Source organism: Microcaecilia unicolor, chromosome 2 (genome assembly GCF_901765095.1).
Source record: "Microcaecilia unicolor chromosome 2, aMicUni1.1, whole genome shotgun sequence".
In the NCBI taxonomy this organism is placed as follows: domain Eukaryota; kingdom Metazoa; phylum Chordata; class Amphibia; order Gymnophiona; family Siphonopidae; genus Microcaecilia; species Microcaecilia unicolor.
The window spans coordinates 632,863,359-632,886,008 of NC_044032.1; the positions used below are offsets into that span (position 1 = coordinate 632,863,359).

The following is a 22,650-nucleotide window of genomic DNA, read 5'->3' on the forward strand; positions in this document are numbered from 1 at the left end:
ATACAAATGCAGCAAATAAATAAATAAATAAATAAACCAGTGTCAATAGTCTTTACCAATACAAGTGTAATGCACCCTGTTAGAGAATTGCGTCCGAAATGTACACTGGAACCTTCCAGTGCAGCTAGCCCTGATTGTCCTGGAAGCAATGGAAGGTTGTGTGAACTTCCCCAAGGACACAAGGAGCTGCAGCGGATTTAAACTATGGCTTCCCTGGTTCTTGTCTTGCTTTTCTAACTTCTAGGATTATTATTATTATTATTTATTGCATTTGTATCCCACATTTTCCCACCTCTTTGCAGGCTCAATGTGGCTTACAATACATCATGAGTGGTGGAAATATGTTAGAAAATAGACATTTAGCGTTACAGAAGGATCATTGGGCAACATGATAATGAAGAAACATGATAGTAGTATAACAAGCAGATATTATAAGACAGTGCTGGATATATGTGGAGGAGTTGTGTATGTTCACGTTGGATTCTCTTTGTGGTATGCCTTCTTAAAGAGATAGGTCTTCAGTAGTTTGCGGAAGTTCGTTGGTTCGTAGATCTTTTTAAAGTTGCGCGGTAGTGCGTTCCATAACTGTGCACTCAAGTAGGTAAAGTTTGACGCATGTATTAATTTGTATTTTAGACCTTTGCAGTTGGGGAAGTGTAGATCAAGGAATGTGCGGGATGATCTTCTGGCATTCCTGGGTGGTAAGTCTATCAGGTCTGACATGTAGGCTGGTGCATCTCCGTGAATGATTTTGTGAACTAGGGAACAAATTTTGAACGTGATGCGTTCTTTGAGTGGGAGCCAGTGTAGTTTTTCTCGTAGGGGCTTAGCACTTTCATATTTTGTTTTGCCGAATATGAGTCTAGCTGCGTGTTCTGGGCTGTTTGAAGTTTCTTGATTATCTGATATGCCTCCATGCCATTGTTATTATTTTTTTTTTTACTAGCTGTTCCTGGTTTTGGCTACGCACAGTGCCTTTCCTCTCCAGAATAGAGCGAGTTGCGAAGATCACATATATTTCCGTGTATGAAGAGGGTTATAAAAAAGAAACAAACCATTTTTTCTGAATCCCCTGTACTGATAGTCGTATTGAACTCCTAAAACTCCTTTCTGTGAGGTAGTCAATAAAAAAAGCCAATTCATGCCTCCTTTTCTTAAGTTGCTTTTTTGGGTCTGGAGACATTTTGCTGGAGCAGAAGGCCATTTCCTGTCATGCCATGCCAAGGGGGAAATCGAAATTAACTTTAGTCACAGCTCCAGGCTTGGTAATCTCTGCCACCGGGGGCTGCTTTCAAGAAAAGCTGTTTGATTTGGAATTGGTTTTTCCGAGCAGGCAGCTCCCACAGTAATGGCATTTTAAAACCAGATGCTCTTCTGTCCTCGCTGCTACAGCTTCCCTCGTATTGTCTTTCTATTAAGATGAAAATGAGAGGCGCGGGGCTGTGTGAACTGTGACATCCTGCTTGGTAGATTGAATGTCGTCGGAGGTACAAGCAGCAGCGCATGTTATACGGAACGCAGGTCTGGTGCTGGAGAACTCTCAGAAACGGCCTTCTTAAGTTCAGATCACAATTCACAGCACTAAGATAGTTGAAACCAGTGAAGGCAGCACTAAATCAGTAAAAAGGGGAAAAATCCTGAAGGACTCTGTCTTTGTTGAAGGGAAAGTTTGCAGAAATGGCCAAGTTGCTTATTCTTTTTTTTTTTTTTTTTAGACAGCCATGTAAAGCTCTTGTCATGCATGAGTTTTCCAACATTCAACTTGCAAAAGTGAGCGAGAAATGCCATTCCCTTGCACTGAAGACATGAGTTTTGGAAGCCTATGCAAATGGAGGGCTGTGGGGTATCTTCTAATTGAATCAAAATGGTGACTTAACATGGCTCCACAGGATCCAAGCTCTGTCCAGGGTCCTGAAGAAATCACAGTACAATGAACATTCAGACATACATTTTGTTCAGGTGCTCAATAGAAATCAAACAAAATAAAACATGGAAAAGAAAATAAGATGATGCCTTTTTTATTGGACATAACTTAATACATTTCTTGTTTAGCTTTCGAAGGTTGCCCTTCTTCCTCAGATCGGAAATAAGCAAATGTGCTAGCTGACAGTGTATATAAGTGAAAACATTCAAGCATTACTATGACAGTCTGACAGGGTGGGAGGATGGGGGTGGGTCGGAGGTATGCATGGGGACATCAAAGCATATCATTGATATTCTAACAGGATGGGTGTGGATAGGTGAGGGGTGGGGTGATCAACAGAGACATACAGCTTTATGGTTTATAATGGGCTAGGAACCCCAGATCCTTGTTAAGTCCTTTCTGTTGGGTGTTAAAATATTCAATCATTCTGACTTCAAAGGTCTTACGTTCTCTTATGGTTTTAAAGTTACCTTTCAGGATTCTCACTGTGAAGTCACTGGTACAGTGTCCTGGTCCTGTAAAATGTTGACCAACAGGTGCTGCAACTCACTTACAGCTAAATGTGTTGCAGCATGCTGTAACCTCTTCCGTGTTTCCTATCAAATCCTCTATAATAGTAGAAAGGTTTCAATTATTGTACTTAGCTGTTATCTTGTTTGGTGATTGAATTGTGCCAAATTCATTTTAACTCTGACTGGATAGATAGTTGTATTATCTGTTCTTTTTCTGTACTGGTTGATGCCTATAGTCTGTTTACCTTTAATTGAATTTGTTTGTATCTTAAGACAGTCTAGGCAATGCACAACAAAAACTATAACATCAAATACAAAAGACTAAACAACATCAGTACAATGAAACATATACAATAATTAAAAAACAAAACAAAACAAAAATCAACTATAAAATCACCAGTATTCTTCCACTGTGTAGCTGATTTTCAAAGAGAAACTATCTGAGTACCTTGCACCTGCTGGAAACTCTAGGTATAGATTTGGAAATTGAATGCATGGTCACCTTTCTCACAATCACCTGACCTAGTCGCACCTCCCCGGACACCCATATTTTAGGGATGTGCATTCAGTAGTGCACATTTGGTTCATTTAGTAACATTACATATTTTGTTGTGGGCAAACTCGATCATTGGTGCTTGAATACTGCAGGTACAATTGTTTTGCACATATTACAAAGTTAAGCATTAAAATAAATATGGAAAATGAATTGAAAACCAAAAAAATAAGGAAACGTTTGCTCATCACTACCAATTATTTCATTGCTAGGTGTCAGTCAGTGTTTCCCAGTAAAGAAAGCAGGTGTCACCATCCGTCCCCCCAGGGTGCAGCACGACACCCCTTCGCCCCGGTGCAATGACACCCCCCTCCTCATCAAGCCCCCCCACGGTGCAATGAAACCCTCCTCCCCACGCACATCAAGCCCCCCCCCGGGTGCATTCTTGGCTGCTGGAGGGTGCAGAGAGCAGCCGCACGTCTGTCGGCTCCACTGGCTCCCTGCTCCCTCTGCCCCGGAACAGGAAGTAACTTGTTCCGGGGCAGAGGGAGCAGGGAACCAGCGGATCCGACAAGCGTGTGGCTGCTCTCTGCACCCTCTAGCAGCATGCAACTGGGGCGGACCGCCCCCCACCGCCCCGCTCTTGCTACGCCACTGGTCACCATCTTGCAAGATGGCAACAGTGAGGAAAGAACATCACTAGATACATCCCCAATCCAACTAAATATTATTAGACTGGGGTGTGTGTCTGTGTGGGGGGAGGTGGTTAATGTGTTAATGGACTGGGTACCCAGGCCAGGGGGGTTCTGATCCATGGTGCCCTGGCTTAGGACACTCAGGCTTTCATGCTATATCTTTACTTCATTCTTGATCAAAGTGATGCACATTGGAAAGAATAACACAAATCATAGTTACCTGATGCTAGGGTCCACTTTGGGGATCTGCAACCAAGAAAAAAGATCTAAATGTCATTGTAGACAATACACTGAAATCTTCTGCCCAGTGTGCAGTGGCGGCCAAAAAGCAAACAGGATGCTACGAATTATTAGGAAAGGGATGGTAAAGAAAAATACGAATACTACAATGTCTCTGTATCGTTCACGGTGTTACCTCGCCTTGAGTACTATGTTCAGTTCTGGTCGCCGTATCTCAAGAAACATATAGCAGAACTAGGAAAGGTTCCAAGAAGAGTGACCAAAATGATACAGGGGATGGAACCCCTCTCGTACGAGGAAAGGCTAAAGGGTTTAGGGCTCTTCAGCTTGGAAAAGAGACATCTGAGGGGAGATATGATTGAGGTCTACAAAATCCTGAGTGGTGTAAAATGAGTAGAAGTGAATCACTTTTTTTTTTCTCTTTTAAAAAGTACAAAGACTGAATGAAGCTGCGTGGAAATACTTTTAAAACAAATAGGTGGAAATATTTTTTCACTCAGCGAATAGTTAAGCTATGGAACTGGTCTCTGGAGGATGTGGTAACAGTGGTTAGCATATCTGACTTGACAAAAGGTTTGGACAAGTTTCTGGAGGAAAAGTCCATAGTCTGCTATTGACATAGACATTGGGAAGCCACTGCTTGCGCTGGGATTGGTAGCATGGAATGTTGCGACTATTTGGGATTCTGCCAGGTACTTGTGACCTGGATCGGCCACTGTTGGAAGCAGGATACTGGGCTAGATAGACCATTGGTCTGACCCAGTATGGCTATTCCTATGTTCTTAACCACACAAAATGTTAGTAAATTATTTTCCATGAGGTGCAATTTCAGATTCAGCACTTTATATGCTAGGCACATGACTGCGCTTCCCTTTTGTGCAGTGGTTTTACCGCTGATTTTCCTGCGCTAAACATTCTTAGTGCATCAGGAGTAAGATTGGCGTGGATAATCAGGCGTAAAGTGTTATGTTAAAGGATGGTGCTGCTCATTGCATCAGTACCTAAGATGAACCGCACAGACAGCAGAAGAAAGACATTGCATTAGGGGCGAAATCGGGTATTTTGAACGCAGCTTCCAGGGCTTATCTGCCGTCACGTTCTAGGAGGACGTATACCCAAGCTGGAAATAACTCGTCAGTGAGTTTGCAGTCTGTATGTGTGCCAGGCAGACCCTTCTGAAGTCCTATCTTCAACAGTCCTAAATAAGCCCTGGATTTTAAGAGGTCCAAAATGAATGTTTGTCAGATGGGTTTGCTTGCACTTGGTCTGAGAGCTGTTTGTTTACCATCAAAACCAGACCTGGTTGTGGCCCTTGAGAGCCGGAGCTGAGCAGCTGTGGTTTAAGGCATCCCAGTAGACCATGTTATTTATGAACATCACAGGGTTTCATAGTTTGATATTAAATCTGACAATGAACTACTGCAGGAAGCTGCTTATTTTTTATTAAAAATGATTTTGGCTTTGGGCAGTGTTATCCTGTTCATAAATCAGGTGCTCAGAGATAATAATTCATAATTCATACGAGAACCTTGAGGATTAAAATACGTGCTGTATTTTCGTTTGCTTTTTCTCTTTATTTTGAGATTTTTGGCAACCTCCTTCCTCCTGCTGTTTCTTTCTTTTATTTATTGATATCCATCCCCTTTGGGATGTTTGCAGAGCGTATGGCGAGGCAGGCAAGGCAAGAGCACCCCACCCCCCACCCCCCAATCTAGAGTTTTATAATCCAGTTAGGATGATTTGAGCTGCATTTGATGAGTTTTACGGCTTTTCTCTGTACTAGTTTCTCTGTGAAAATCCCATGCCATCTCTTCCACTGTTGGCTCTTTGCTTTTCTTGTAATCTTCGGGATGTGTTTGTTTTTCATCACAAGGCAAGTCAGGGATCACAGTGCCAGTGTTACCTGGGAAAAAGCTGGCAGAAGTACATAAATATTGCCACACTGGGACAGACCAAAGGTCCGTTGAGCCCAGCGTCCTGTTTCCAGCAGTGGCCAGTGCAGGTCACAAATACCTGGCAAGATTCCCCAAAAGTTCAATATAGCAGTGGATTTTCCCCAAGTAATTTTAATAATGGTCTATGGACTTTTCCTTTAGGAAGCCATTCAAACCTTTTTTAAACCCTGCTAAGCTAACTGCCTTTACCACATTCTCTGGCAATGAATTCCAAAGTTTACACATGTGCAATAGTCCTTTCACGATGGTGCTGACCATACATGTCTGGTTAGATTTTAAACTCTTTTCTTGGAATTCTCTTGGAATCAATTATCATGAAAGGAAAAAAATAATGTATGATATGCTGGTAGAACAGATGTCTACTAAATACAACAACCAAAGATCCACGCAATGTGTAATAGGCTAACAGCACACCCAAGTGAAGCACTTAACAAATGCTTATGCTCCAATGTTCACAATAATTCTTCGCAATACTTTTAATATTTTTGTTAAGAGAGTACCCTCAGAAAAAACCACCAATTTTAAGGCAACATGATTGATTTCGCCCGGTGGTATAGCACATCTTTCATAGGGCTAACTCTCAATTACTAATATCACAATTACAATCTAGGTCTCAACTCTATAATTAGTTACACATTATATTACACATTATTCACTAGTAACTGTTTAACATTTTAAAATATATTTCTTTATTAATAGATCAATACAATTTTCCTAAAATAAAATCCATTCCCTTAACCCATAGTTATTAACCAATCCATACACCAATACATTTAAAACCAAACAATTCTCCACAATACTCTTTCAATACACATTCAAATAGCATATATCTGGCAATCTTTTACATCAATGTGTGATCAAAGCTCTTTAGTCATGTGTCAACCCACTGCTCCAGAGTCTCCCACAAGATTCAGCCTTGCTTCAAATCAGACTCATTGAATCACCAACTTGTAAAATAGTTCTGTCCTTTTTTCCAACAAACCATTGTAACGTTAGTGATAAATCTTGAATAACCATTGATGATATCAGTCAGCAACATCCAAAACTGTCCATTTTCACCATTAGCAGTATCATGTGTTCCAGATATACAGTGGTGGAAATAAGTATTTGATCCCTTGCTGATTTTGTAAGTTTGCCCACTGACAAAGACATGAGCAGCCCATAATTGAAGGGTAGGTTATTGGTAACAGTGAGAGATAGCACATCACAAATTAAATCCGGAAAATCACATTGTGGAAAGTATATGAATTTATTTGCATTCTGCAGAGGGAAATAAGTATTTAATCCCTCTGGCAAACAAGACCTAATACTTGGTGGCAAAACCCTTGTTGGCAAGCACAGCGGTCAGACGTCTTCTGTAGTTGATGATGAGGTTTGCACACATGTCAGGAGGAATTTTGGTCCACTCCTCTTTGCAGATCATCTCTAAATCATTAAGAGTTCTGGGCTGTCGCTTGGCAACTCGCAGCTTCAGCTCCCTCCATAAGTTTTCAATGGGATTAAGGTCTGGTGACTGGCTAGGCCACTCCATGACCCTAATGTGCTTCTTCCTGAGCCACTCCTTTGTTGCCTTGGCTGTATGTTTTGGGTCATTGTCGTGCTGGAAGACCCAGCCACGACCCATTTTTAAGGCCCTGGCGGAGGGAAGGAGGTTGTCACTCAGAATTGTACGGTACATGGCCCCATCCATTCTCCCATTGATGCGGTGAAGTAGTCCTGTGCCCTTAGCAGAGAAACACCCCCAAAACATAACATTTCCACCTCCATGCTTGACAGTGGGGACGGTGTTCTTTGGGTCATAGGCAGCATTTCTCTTCCTCCAAACACGGCGAGTTGAGTTCATGCCAAAGAGCTCAATTTTTGTCTCATCTGACCACAGCACCTTCTCCCAATCACTCTCGGCATCATCCAGGTGTTCACTGGCAAACTTCAGACGGGCCGTCACATGTGCCTTCCGGAGCAGGGGGACCTTGCGGGCACTGCAGGATTGCAATCCGTTATGTCGTAATGTGTTACCAATGGTTTTCGTGGTGACAGTGGTCCCAGCTGCCTTGAGATCATTGACAAGTTCCCCCCTTGTAGTTGTAGGCTGATTTCTAACCTTCCTCATGATCAAGGATACCCCACGAGGTGAGATTTTGCGTGGAGCCCCAGATCTTTGTCGATTGACAGTCATTTTGTACTTCTTCCATTTTCTTACTATGGCACCAACAGTTGTCTCCTTCTCGCCCAGCGTCTTACTCAGTGAATCAGTCAGACTCTAACCTCTACAAAATGGCCAAGAGCAAGGAGCTGTCTAAGGATGTCAGGGACAAGGTCATACACCTGCACAAGGCTGGAATGGGCTACAAAACCATCAGTAAGACGCTGGGCGAGAAGGAGACAACTGTTGGTGCCATAGTAAGAAAATGGAAGAAGTACAAAATGACTGTCAATCGACAAAGATCTGGGGCTCCACGCAAAATCTCACCTCGTGGGGTATCCTTGATCATGAGGAAGGTTAGAAATCAGCCTACAACTACAAGGGGGGAACTTGTCAATGATCTCAAGGCAGCTGGGACCACTGTCACCACGAAAACCATTGGTAACACATTACGACATAACGGATTGCAATCCTGCAGTGCCCGCAAGGTCCCCCTGCTCCGGAAGGCACATGTGACGGCCCGTCTGAAGTTTGCCAGTGAACACCTGGATGATGCCGAGAGTGATTGGGAGAAGGTGCTGTGGTCAGATGAGACAAAAATTGAGCTCTTTGGCATGAACTCAACTCGCCGTGTTTGGAGGAAGAGAAATGCTGCCTATGACCCAAAGAACACCGTCCCCACTGTCAAGCATGGAGGTGGAAATGTTATGTTTTGGGGGTGTTTCTCTGCTAAGGGCACAGGACTACTTCACCGCATCAATGGGAGAATGGATGGGGCCATGTACCGTACAATTCTGAGTGACAACCTCCTTCCCTCCGCCAGGGCCTTAAAAATGGGTCGTGGCTGGGTCTTCCAGCACGACAATGACCCAAAACATACAGCCAAGGCAACAAAGGAGTGGCTCAGGAAGAAGCACATTAGGGTCATGGAGTGGCCTAGCCAGTCACCAGACCTTAATCCCATTGAAAACTTATGGAGGGAGCTGAAGCTGCGAGTTGCCAAGCGACAGCCCAGAACTCTTAATGATTTAGAGATGATCTGCAAAGAGGAGTGGACCAAAATTCCTCCTGACATGTGTGCAAACCTCATCATCAACTACAGAAGACGTCTGACCGCTGTGCTTGCCAACAAGGGTTTTGCCACCAAGTATTAGGTCTTGTTTGCCAGAGGGATCAAATACTTATTTCCCTCTGCAGAATGCAAATAAATTCATATACTTTCCACAATGTGATTTTCCGGATTTAATTTGTGATGTGCTATCTCTCACTGTTACCAATAACCTACCCTTCAATTATGGGCTGCTCATGTCTTTGTCAGTGGGCAAACTTACAAAATCAGCAAGGGATCAAATACTTATTTCCACCACTGTATGTTCGTTTTGCCTCCCTTCAACTCGTCTATTTCTCTTCCCCAACCATTATCTCTTTGGTCGCTCTGCAGTCTGTCCCTGTGCCTCTTCACATGATGTCCGTTTTTCTTCACATTGGATCTGCCCTCTTGTTCCCCTATTATCTGGCCTGTTTCCACTTAGCAATATGGCGCTTTCCTTGTAACCAGCCTGGATATAGTCCCAGAAAAAGGGGGAGGGGGTTCTAATTTGATGGTGGGTCCAGGTCAGGAGCAATATCCCTGGGAGGCCATTGGAAAACCAATCCACATTCTCGACTCTCCACTGGCACTCAAGAACTCAGGATTTTGAACCAAAAGGTTTTACTGAAAAATAGATGTAAGCAAAAAGGACAAAATGACAACCACAGTAAAGCAGAGAACATAAATAATACAATACAATTTATTCTTATAGTCCACAATAGCCGGCAAACACAATCAATCAGTTCTCCTAGGACTCTCTAGCTCCCAAGTGATTCCTCTTTTTCTTCATGTTTCCTTCAGGGTTGACTTAAACCCAGATATGGGTTCACTATTTGGCTTTTCTTTTGCATCTCCCAGGGACCTCTTCTGTGTTTTCTCAGCACCCATTGTTCCCTTGTTTCTCCAACTGCTCAGCACCTCTCTTCTTCTGTTTGACAGTGTCGTTCTGGCTTCCTTTTTCCAGCTCACACCTTCGAGCAAGTGCGGAAAGCCCAGCAATCCTGTAACTGGTCACCATTTCTTTCCTACTGGCACAATGGCTGGGCTAGCCTAATGATCTTAATTCCCTTGCTGAACCTGAGCATTGGACAAGGAATCAGAGCCAAAGCATTCAAAACAGGGTTGGGATTTATACCAATCCCAGTTTCCCTTGAAACGAGGTCTCTTCCTTCCATTACATTACTTGTAAGGAAAACCCTCCCTTCCTTCCGGAAACTGCTGGAGTATTCATAAGTCTAAGTACAATGTTTTAGTAAAGCCACAGGTGGTCTCTGCTATCCACCTAGAACAGAAACTTAGATGTCTCTACATTGCTTTCATGTTTCATATTTCAGTTGTGTTGTTAATCTTGTTTAATTCACCAGTTTTTTTTACTCTCATAAAACAAAAAGGCCAAATAATGTCAGAAGGTGACAGAAGGACGTTTTTCTCTCAAAAACGTCCAAGTTGCAATTTTCGACATCCTGATTTTGCTCTACTGTTTCTCCAAATTTGAAGGGGCTGTTTGTTTTTGGTGGGGGGTGTTTTGGGCAATAGTGGAACAAAATGAAAACCTCTAGGGCCAAAATTGAGACATATTTGGCTAGACCTCTTTCACGCACAACTAAGTGACCAAAAGATACCCTAAATGACTAAATGACCACTGGAAGGATCAAGGCATAACCCCCCTTACACCCCCTATGACCACTGACCCTCTCCCACCCACAACACCACGAGTCCTTGACTTGTACATGGCATAAGTCCGTGTGTTACCTGCAGAGGATCAAAAGCGTTCTGCTCTCAGCAGAGGTTAGGACTGCTCAGCAAAATGTACTGAGGCACAGCAGGAGAAATCCACTGTAACTCAGAAAGGCTTTTTGTTTTTCATTTTTGTAATTAAACTCTGGAATTCGTTGCCAGGGAATAGGGTGGAAATGAAAACGGTAACGGAATTCAAAATGCGTGGGATGAGCATAAAGGAATCCTGTGCCGAAGGAATGGATCCTCAGGAGCTTAGTCAAGATCGGGAGGCGGGGCTGGTGGGAGGTGGGGATAGTGCTGGGCAGACTTATACGGTCTGTGCCAGAGCCGGTGGTGGGAAGCGGGACTGGTGGTTGGGAGGCGGGGATAGTGCTGGGCAGACTTGTACGGTCTGTGCCAGAGCCGGTGGTTGGGAGGTAGGGCTGGTGGTTGGGAGGTGAGGATAGTGCTGGGCAGACTTATACGGTCTGTGCCAGAGCCGGTGGTTGGGAGGTGGGGATAGTGCTGGGCAGACTTATACGGTCTGTGCCCTGAAGAGCACAGGTACAAATCAAAGTAGGGTATACACAAAAAAGTAGCAAATATGAGTTATCTTGTTGGGCAGACTGGATGGACCGTGCAGGTCTTTTTCTGCCGTCATCTACTATGTTACTATGTTACTATGGTAAAGGTGGTTACCTTAGCAGGGTTTAAAAAAGGTCTGGACGGCTTCCTAAAGGAAACGTCCATAGACGATTATTAGATTGATTTGTGGAAAATTGACTGCTATTTCTGGGATAAGCAGCATAAAATATGTTGAACTTTTTCGGGATCTTACCAGGTATTTGTGACCTGGATTGGCCACTGTTGGAAACAGGATACTGGGCTTGATGGACCTTTGGTCTGTCCCAGTGTGGCAATACTTATGTACTTATGTCTCGCTCTACCATGGGATTTTTCTTTTCCAAAGGATCAATCAGTCACAGTGGCAAAGCCAGTGATTATTCAGAGGGCCAGACAGACTGCTGTTCTGATTTTCTCCATTTTTGCACTAGGAACTGTCAAGCAAGTAGCCCCAGAGAGCTCTTCCTGGCCTTGCTGAATGCTTTAGTATTTACCTACTCTGGGCTGTAACATATACTGTAAGTGCTGTAGGAAGTTGCCTCCTTCCCCTTAAAGACCAAACATTAGAAACAAAAACACGTTAATGCGAAAGTGTTCCGCTATTATATTCTTTTTCATCCAGAAGCAGCAAGGTAGCTTGGAATAGGCTTGGAAAAGGGTAGCAGCATTACCCAGGCATTTTAAATGTCATAAAAGCAGCCTTAAACGTCCTGAGCTTTTTCATTTTATAGGGTTCATTTTAGAAAAGGTTAAAGTCCTCCTTTTGCCCTTCTAAAGCTGAAAGCCAGAAAGGTCAGTACATCAGTTTATTACCGCAGTTCATCGCTACTGTTTATACCGTCAGCTACAGTTCAATACAGTGTAGAAATTGGGCTTTATCTATTTTGCATCTGCAGAATGTAGCCCAGCTAAACCTGAAAAGCATGAGACAGAGTCCTCAGTATCAGTATGAGAAGGTAGCCGCTTTTCATTTTACTGCTAGCAGAATTGCCCAAAATGCCTGATGCGACAGTGCCCGATGATGCACAAAGCTTGACTTTGCAACTGTGGCCCTTGAAGGTCAGGAACAGGAGGAATGAAAATACGGGAGCTGCACATATAGAAATAAGTACATAAGCAATGCCACACTGGGAAAAGACCAAGGGTCCATCGAGCCCAGCATCCTGTCCACGACAGCGGCCAATCCAGGCCAAGGGCACCTGGCAAGCTTCCCAAACGTACAAACATTCTATACAATCAAGCCATTGTGACATCACTAATGAGGTTGGCTCTTATTGGTGGAATGAGCCACTATGACATCACAATAGGTTAAATCACTGCTCTATGTAATAAAGGTGAGCCAAGTAGAGGACATAAGTACATAAGTAATGCCACACTGGGAAAAGACCAAGGGTCCATCGAGCCCAGCATCCTGTCCACGACAGAGGCCAATCCAGGCCAAGGGCACCTGGCAAGCTTCCCAAACGTACAAGCATTCTATACATGTTATTCCTGGAATTGTGGATGTTTCCCAAGTCCATTTAGTAGTGGTTTATAGACTTGTCCTTTAGGAAACCGTCTAACCCCTTTTTAAACTCTGCCAAGCTAATCGCCTTCACCACGTTCTCCGGCAACGAATTCCAGAGTTTAATTATACGTTGGGTGAAGAAATATTTTCTCCGATTTGTTGTTCCATAAATATACATTTTGGGTATCCTGAAAACCAGAATTATCTGTAATCCTCGATGACCAGAGCTGGAACACCCTGTGGAATTCAATCCAGTTCTGAGGCTACACCAGCACATCTGCAGGTTTTTAAGATGACCCCCTCCCCCTCCAATGTTCCCTGTAAGTGGAGCTCATACATTTTAGGAGCATCGCTCATACAATTTTCCATGGTTGCTCACAAAAATGTTTTATTTTTTGTGCTATATACAGAAATGCTTTGCTAGTATTTGCTTTGCTTAATTTACATCTTCCCAACTGCAAAAGAATTAAATACAAAACCTACTATGCATCCAATTTCTCCTTCCTGGGCAGCCAGCATTTTGCTGATGACACAAAGTTATTCAAAGTCGTTAACTCGCGACAGGATTGTGAAAAATTACAAGAGGACCTTGCGAGACTGGGAGACTGGGCGGCTAAATGGCAGATGACGTTTAATGTGAGCAAGTGCAAGGTGATGCATGTGGGAAAAAAGAACCCGAATTATAGATACGTCATGCAAGGTTCCACGTTAGGAGTTACGGACCAAGAAAGGGATCTGGGTGTCGTCGTCGATAACACACTGAAACCTTTTGCTCAGTGTGCTGCTGCGGCTAGGAAAGCGAATAGAATGTTGGGTATTATTAGGAAAGGTATGGAAAACAGGTGTGAGGATGTTATAATGCCATTATATCGCTCTATAGTGCGACCGCACCTTGAGTATTGTGTTCAATTCTGGTCGCCGCATCTCAAGAAAGATATAATGGAATTGAAAACGGTGCAGCGAAGGGCGACTAAAATGATAGCGTGGATGAGACGACTTCCCTATGAAGAAAGACTAAGGAGGCTAGGGCTTTTCAGCTTGGAGAAGAGACGGCTGAGGGGAGACATGATAGAGGTATATAAAATAATGAGTGGAGTGGAACAGGTGGATGTGAAGTGTCTGTTCACGCTTTCCAAAAATACTAGGACTAGGGGGCATGCGATGAAACTACAGTGGTGAAGGCGGTTAGCTTGGCAGAGTTTAAAAGGGGGTTAGACAGTTTCCTAAAGGACAAGTCCATAAACCGCTACTAAATGGACTTGGGAAAAATCCACAATTCTGGGAATAACACGTATAGAATGTTTGTACGTTTGGGAAGCTTGCCAGGTGCCCTTGGCCTAGATTGGCTGCTGTCGTGGACAGGATGCTGGGCTCGATGGACCCTTGGTCTTTTCCCAGTGTGGCATTACTTATGTACTTATGTACCAAGATCCATCTGAACAATTATTGACTATGTACCCTTTAGGAAAATGTTGAAGACACTTCTCTTCAAGCAAGCTTACCCTGACGACCCTACTTAATCCTATCAGCCCACTTATATAACTCCTACTCTGACAATGACACTGCCTCTGACACCGATTATACCTTTAACCTTATCTCCTAATGCCCTTATACTCTAATCGTTTCTTCCCCATCTTCCTATTCCATCCCTCTCACAATCTCCTCTCCATTCGTCTATCTTTCCTTGTTTACCTTCCCATATCCAACCCATATATTCTTCATTATTATTCTTCATTATTATTATTATGTTATTGTAGTTTGTAACATTCTCCTTACAGGACTTTGCAATGGTTTTTTTTTCTTTACCATGTAAGCCGCATTGAACCTGCTGTATGTGGGAAAGCGCGGGGTACAAGTGTAATAAATAATAATAATAATAATAATACTGGCACTCAAAAATTATTGTTTTTAAAAACAAGTTGTTCACAAAAAAAAAAAAAAAAAGAAATTTGCACACACCAGGCCACTCAGTAGAGGAAACATTGTCCCTTCCCCAAAAATGCAAATTAACTTGGCTTGAAGACCAAAGGGCTAAAAGACTAAAGTGTATTGATGCACTTGAAGGGGTCAGTTTCATTAAGTGACTTCAAGAGGGTGTCCAATAGGAGCCTGTTCTGTGAAGGGACTACGTTTCTTTATAGACTCCTAGTGTAACTGGGTATATGCGCAACGCATGCCGTTGGGAATGAGCACTTAGGCCAGCCATAGAGCTGGTGTAAATTCTTGCACTTAAATTCTGGACATAGGTGTGTAATGTAGAGTATTTTATAAGTTATGGGCCAAATTCTTTAAGTAGCGCCTAAACATCAGAACTGAAAATGTAACTCGCTTAGCGCAATTCTATAAAGGGTATTATATTAGTAATACAATGTTACTTTTTGCATTTCAGAAATATCCCTCTTGCGATCTGTATATCGATGGTCATTGTCACAGTAGGCTACGTGTTGACAAACGTGGCTTATTTTACAGCCATAAGTGCCGAAGAATTGGTCCTCTCCAAGGCTGTGGCTGTGGTAAGTAAGGAAGCAGTGTGTCATCAGCTAGTATGTCTCAGGAGTTACAGTTCTATCAAATGAATAGTCTTTCTGACTTAATTAAATATTTTTAAAAACTACAATTACATATATTTTTAATATCATCCTTTGGGCTACCTCTACATCCCTGTTCGCCGGAGTACCTACTGGGGATCTCCCTGATGGGTTGGGGGTAGAACTCAGACCCCCTAGTGACAGTCTCACAGTACCTATTACTACTACATATCTGAGGCTACCAATTTTACAGAGGAGGCCACCGAAGCAGGAGAGACCAGTGATTGCTCCTACCCTCGACTACCCTCCAAAAAGATTCCCAGTAGGTGCTAGCGAGTACTTTCACATGGATCACGAGTTAGGTAGGCAATTTTTTTACACCTTCACATAAGCAACCGCTTTTGGAGCATCCCCGGAAGCATTGTCTCACATGTGAGAGGACCAATTCCCCAGGAGAAACCTAACGCTGCTTCCTGAAGTGTTGTTAACGTTAAAGAATGAACACAACTTGAAAGCTAAATACAAGTTGTGTTAGTCATTTTGCATAATAATGATCTGCTTTGTGGTAAAAAAAAAATCCCACCTTTATGGCAAATTTATTTATTTATTTTGTTACATTTGTACCCCGCGCTTTCCCACTCTTGGCAGGCTCAATGCGGCTTACATGGGGCAATGGAAGGTTGAGTGACTTGCCCAGAGTCACAAGGAGCTGCCTGTGCCGGGAATCGAACTCAGTTCCTCAGTTCCCCAGGACCAAAGTCCACCACCGGCCCTTGCAGATCACCAATGTGGCCGCACAGGCTTCTGCTTCTGTGAGTCTGACGTCCTGCACGTACGTGCAGGACGTCAGACTCACAGAAACAGAAGCCTGCGCAGCCTTCTACATGGAATGTTGCTAGTGGAATAGCAACATTCCATGTAGAATCTCCAATAGTAGCAACATTCCATGTAGAATCTCCAATAGTAGCAACAGAATCTCAATAGTAGCAACAGAATCTCCAATAGTAGCAACGTTCCATGTAGAATCTCCAATAGTATCTATTTTATTTTTGTTACATTTGTACCCTGCGCTTTCCCACTCATGGCAGGCTCAATGCGGCTTACATATTATATACAGGTACTTATTTGTACCTGGGGCAATGGAGGGTTAAGTGACTTGCCCAGAGTCACAAGGAGCTGCCTTTGCCTGAAGTGGGAATCAAACTCAATTCCTCAGTTCCCCAGGACCAAAGTCCACCACCCTAACCATTAGGGTCTTATGTTTGTGCCTAAGGCAATGGAGGGTGAAGTGACCTGCCCAAGCTTGCAAGGAGTGTTGGTGGGATAAATGGGATTTGAACTTCTCAGCCATCTGCTTTTACCACTAGGCAATCCTCTACTCCTGACCCAGAGGCTGCTTTTCCTTAGAAGTACCCCACCCCTCTTATCTTGAGTAAAAAGCCAGGGGACGCCATTCTTACTTCTCCTGACAGTTGCTCCCACCTTCACTTACTCCACCTGAAGTTGCTAAAATGATGATGGGGAACCAGAAAGCATGACTCCTCTTGTCCTGAGAGCCCCAAAATCCATATGAGCACCAAATGCCATTTACTACTACTACAAATCATTTCTATAGTGCTACCAGTCGTACGCAGCGCTTTACAATTGAACATGAAGAAGAAACAGTCCCTACTCGAGAGCTTACAATCTAAATCAGGACAGACAGACAGGACAATTAAGGGTAGGACAGACAGATAGGACACATAGGGATAAGGGACTATTGAAGAGAGGAAGACAAGATAAAGGTTACGAACAAGTGAAAAGTTAGGAGTCAAAAGCAACATCAAACAGGTAGGCCTTTAGTCCAGATTTGAAGGCGGCTAGAGTTGGAGCTTGACGTAGCAGCTCAGGAAGTTTATTCCAGGCATAAGGTGCAGCAAGATAAAAGGAACGGAGTCTGGAGTTAGCAATGGAGGAGAAGGGTGCAATTGGGAGAGATTTGCCTAGTGAACGGAGTTCCTGGGAAGGAGTGTAGGGAGAGATGAGGGTGGAGAGGTAGTGAGGGGCTGCAGAGTGAATGCACTTATAGGTCAATAAGAGGAGCTTGAATTGTATACGGAAACGGATAGGGAGCCAATGAAGTGACTTTAGGAGAGGGCTGATATGAACATAGACCAGTGGTTCTCAATCCAGTCTTCAGCCATACCCAGCCAGTCAAGTTTTCATGCTATCCACAATCAATAAACATGAAATAGATTTGCATACAAAAGAGGCAGCACATGGAAATCTATCTCATACATATTCATTGTGGATAACCCAACTGACTGGATGTGCGTCAAGGATCCAATGATTTAGACAGACCTTAATGAAATATTCATAAGCTGCTTAACATGTCACATGGTTCATTTAAGTGTCCATTAACATTATTGCGGACTAATATCCAGTTTTGCCTTATTGAGTGCAAATGTTTAATGCACATTAACGCTAGTGTTGGTGTTCTAGCAGAGGTTTTCAACCCAGTCCTTGGGCCACACCCAGCCAGCCGGGATTTTCAGGATATCCCCAATGAATTCAATGGGAATATCCTGAAAAACCCTGACTTGGCTGGGTGTACTCAAAACATCCTATTCTCAAAAAAGATATAGTGGAATTAGAAAAGGTACAGAGAAGGGCGATAAAAATGATAAACGGGATGGGATGACTTCCCTATGAGGAAAGGCTGAAGCATCTAGGGCTCTTCAGCTTGGAGAAGAGACAGCTAAGGGGAGACATGATAGAGGTCTATAAAATAATGAATGGAGTGGAATGGGGAGACGTGAATCGTTTGTTTACTCTTTCCAAAAATACTAGGACTAGGGGGCATGCGATAAAGCTTCAAAGTAGTGGAGGAGTGGCCTAGTGGTTAGGGTGGTGGACTTTGGTCCTGAGGAACTGAGTTTTATTCCCGGCACAGGCAGCTCCTTGTGACTCTGGGCAAGTCACTTAACCCTCCATTGCCCCATGTAAGCCTCATTGAGCCTGCCATGAGTGGGAAAGCGCGGGGTACAAATGTAACAAAAAAAATTGGAGAAAATGTTTCTTCACTCAACGTGTAATTAAACTCTGGAATTCGTTGCCAGAGAATGTGGTAAAGGCCGGACGACTTCCTAAAGGAAAAGTCCATAGACCATTATTAAATTTTCTTGGGCAAATCCACTGCTTATTTCTGGGATAAACAGCATAAACTGTATTGTACTGTTTTGGGATCTTGCCAGGTACTTGTGACCTGGATTGGCCACTGTTGGAAACAGGATGCTGGGCTTGATGGACCTTCGGTTTGTCCCAGTATGGCAATACTTATGCACTTGGGATTCTGAATGGAATCTAGCTACTCCTTGGGGTTCTACATTGAACGTTGCTACACTTTGAAATTCTGCATGGAATCTTGTTATTCTTTAGAATTCTAGAATCTTGCTATTCTTTGGGGTTCTACATGGAATGTTGCTATTCTTTGTTTTTCTGTCAGGTACTTGTGACCTGGATTGGCCACTGTTGGAAACAGGATACTGGGCTTGATGGACCTTTGGTCTGCCCCAGTGTGGCAATACTGCACGTGAAATGCTTTCTCTCTGCATTAGTGTCACTGTGTTTCAGTACGTAAACCCTCGGCGTGATGCACTCCAGCCCGGGGCCACAAGCAGATCATGTTCTGAGGCATCTGCATAGCGTGAAGTTCTCTCTCCACTCCAACCATATTTCTAGCCCCAGCAGGAAAGGAGAGGCGGGAAGCTTGGTGGCATATGCTGCAGAAGGCTGTTGGCATTTCCATAGAAAACAGTGCGATTAACACAGTGTCATTTCTTGCTATATAAAATGTGCACCTGAGCAACAGTTGGTGAAATGGAAATGTACAACCACTACTTATAAAATATAGTTCTTCTGAAACAGCCCGTGTCTCCTACTTAGAAATCTAGTGGGGGAGGGGGGGGGGTCGATATCTAAAGCGATTTAAACGGCCAGAAATGGCTCCTTGGTGATTAAATCAGCTGTTCGGGTTAACTGGTCATATTCAGCAGCTCTTAACCGGTTAATACTGCTGACAATGACCGGTTAGCGCTCAAAGCAAAACTGGCTATTTTGGGGGCGTTTCAGGGCGGAGTCCGTTCAAAGGGGTTAGGTCTAAAGGAGGTAATTCTATAAGTGCACACTTATAAATAATCTATTCTAGGTGAGTACTTTCCATTACAGAATATTAGCATAACAAAAAAATATTGGGGCCGTTATTCAGACCGCGGGAGTCAGACCGGCTAACTCCTGCAGTCGGATCTGAGCCCAGATATTCAATGCTGAGCTGTTTCCAGTGATCGGCATTGAATATCTGGTGTATTTTGGGCCGCTTTAAAGATAACCGGCTAAGTCGATATTCAGAGTTAGCGCCAAAAATATCCCAGGTTTTCATATGGCCAAATATGGTTGAAAGGGAACAACACTTGATGTACTTATTTGTACCTGGAGCAATGGAGGGTTAAGTGATTTGCCCAGAGTCACAAGGAGCTGCAGTGGGAATTGAACCTCAGGATGGAGGTCCACTGCACTAACCACTAGGCTACTCTTCCATCTTTAAAACTCATCGGGTAGTTGGTTATATCAGGGTATATAACTGGCTATCTGCTAGTTGCTTAACTGGGGATATTCAGCAGGGGATAGCCGGTTATCTCCCACTGAATATCGGCAGATAGAAGGTTAAGTGCTATTTAACTGGTCAGCAGCCGTTCTGGACGGTTAAATAACACTGAATATTGGGGGGTTATGTGTATAATTTAGGTCCAAACACTTATACCAGCCATAGAGTTAGTATAATTATTCGCACCTGAATGCTGGAGATATGCGTGTAACCATAGGAGCCAACTTTTCAAGATGATTGGGGGTGCTGAAATTTTTTTTTTTACAGGTGGTGCATTCCCCACCCGCCCCCTCTCCTCTCCCTCTCTCGTCCCCTCTCCCTCCGCGTTCCAGGCCCCCCTCCCTCCGCGTTCCAGGCCCCCTTCTCCCTCCCTCCGAGTTCCAAGGCCCCCCCACTTCCTCCGAGTTCCAAGGCACCCCCCTCCCTCCCTCCGTCCGTCCGTCCGTCCAAATTTTAAAAGCCCTCTTCTTACCTCATCAGTGAAAAGCGTGCACTGCAGACTCGGCGCTTCAGCCTTCCCTTCTGTCTCGAGAGCTGAGAGACAGAAGGGAAGGCTGAAGCGCCGAGCCTGCAATGCACACTTTTCACTGATGAGGTAAGAAGAGGGCTTTTAAAATTCGGACGGACGGATGACGGATGGACGGAGGGAGGGCGGGCCCTAAACTCGAATGGAGGAAGGGAGGGACGGACGGACAGACGGTCCTGGAACTCGGAGGGAGGGAGGGATTTTTAAAATTCTGTCTGGGCTGGAAGGGAACTTCCGGTGCATAAAATATTGGGGGTGCTTGAGCCCCCACAGCACCCATGGAGTCGGCGCCTATGCGTGTAACACAGTGTTGTATCAGTTATACACCTAAATGTGAGTCCTACATTTACGCCTACCTGTAAAATGCACGCTATGTAAGACAAAGCGCCAAGCAGGAAAAAGGAGAGCAATGGAACCTCTCGCAGATGGCGTTCAGAAATTTGTTTATTAAAAAGTTCTTTTAAAACAATGAGGATGACCCGACACGACTCGTGTTTCGGCCTTACAGGCCCTGCATCAGGGATCTAGGAATCTGTCATTCAATACATATTCCTAGATTTAGTCGTCAGGGGATTAAACTTCCACTCAATGGTCACTCAGAAAGGGATTACAAAGAAATCTCGGACAGAAATACAGCATACAGGTACAGCATTCATCTCTGCATTTGTGTCCGAGACACCGGCATTAGGTTTTGAGCATCGGGCCCTTTGAGTTGAAGTATTGCTTAGTTCCATGACCGATCTAGTAATGTTCCTTCTTTTTCCAAGACCTTTGCAGAGCGATTGATGGGAAAGTTCTCATTGGCTGTGCCAATATTCGTTGCACTTTCTTGCTTTGGATCTATGAATGGCGGTGTCTTCGCAGTCTCCAGGTGAGTTGATGCATTCTTGTCATGTGGGAAGGGATGAAAGTAGTGTTTCATAGGGCAAGTGACACAAAGTGACATGAACTTAGTTCTGTCTGTCAGCAATCCAACCGAGTTTCCCAAACTCGGTTCTCAGGACACTTGGGGCCCTGTTTACAAAACCACGTTATAGGCGCATTAACATTTTTATTGCGCGTTAACCATGTACATGCGTTAACTGTGTACACATCTACAATATCCCTATAGGCACCTACACGGTTAACGTGTGTACTGATTGTAGGCGTGTTAAAAATGCTAACACGCCTTAGTAAACAGGGCCCTTGGCTAGGTCTAGATTTTAACATATTCTCAATAATAATCATTCATGAACTTTATTTGCATTAACCTTTATTTTTCAAACCCTGACCATCACCGGCTACGTTAGCCTGGATATTCAGTGACGGGACATGTGGTCATGGGCACTGAATATCTGGGGCTAATGTACTCGCTGCTAGCTGCCAAAGTTTATGGAGGTCCCAGCCAATATTCAGCCACGATCCGCATAATTTTAAATTTTTCTCCTCCCCCTCCGAGACCCCTCTTTCCAATAGCCACCTCCCAGGACACGACATTGACAAACCTCTTCCTCAAAACGTCCCTCCCAGGTCTACTTTCTATCCATGGAGATGCAGTGCGGGTGGTTGGGACAGGAGCGAACGCCGCTGCCTCCCACCCGTATTGGCAGGATCTTCAAAATGGCGTCTCACGGTATTACGGTAGTACTGCGAGGCTGTCATGATAAGGTTGAGGAAGCCATTTTGAAAATGCTGCCGCTAGAAGCAGAAGCAAGTGGGGTTCGCTCCTGCCCCCACAATCCCCACTGGACCACCTTCCATTACCCCAGGTATAAAATAAGTACCTGTATATAGTACAACCAAATGATAAACAGGATGGAACTCCTCTGGTATGAGGAAAGGCTGAAGGGATTAGGGCTCTTCAGCTTGGAAAAGAGACAGATGAGGGGAGATATGATTAAGGTGTAGAAGTAAATCAATTTTTTACTTGTTCCAAAAGTACAAAGACTAGGGGACACTCGAGGAAATTACATAGAAATACTTTAAAAACAAATAGGAGGAAATATTTTTCACTCAATGAATAGTTAAGCTCTGGAACTCTTTCCAGAGGAGGTGGTAACAGCGGTTGGCGTA

General features: G+C 43.9%; 1 protein-coding gene across 1 annotated transcript in view; it reads left to right on the forward strand.

The window, feature by feature from the left end:
* The window catches only part of SLC7A11 (solute carrier family 7 member 11), a 205,363-nt gene that overhangs the window by 127,213 nt on the left and 55,500 nt on the right, over positions 1–22,650 (forward strand). Inside the window, exons 7-8 of the mRNA XM_030191730.1 lie at positions 15,292–15,415; positions 21,366–21,469. Of these exons, the coding sequence (XP_030047590.1) occupies positions 15,292–15,415; positions 21,366–21,469 (228 nt within the window). The remainder of the gene's footprint in view (positions 1–15,291; positions 15,416–21,365; positions 21,470–22,650) is intronic.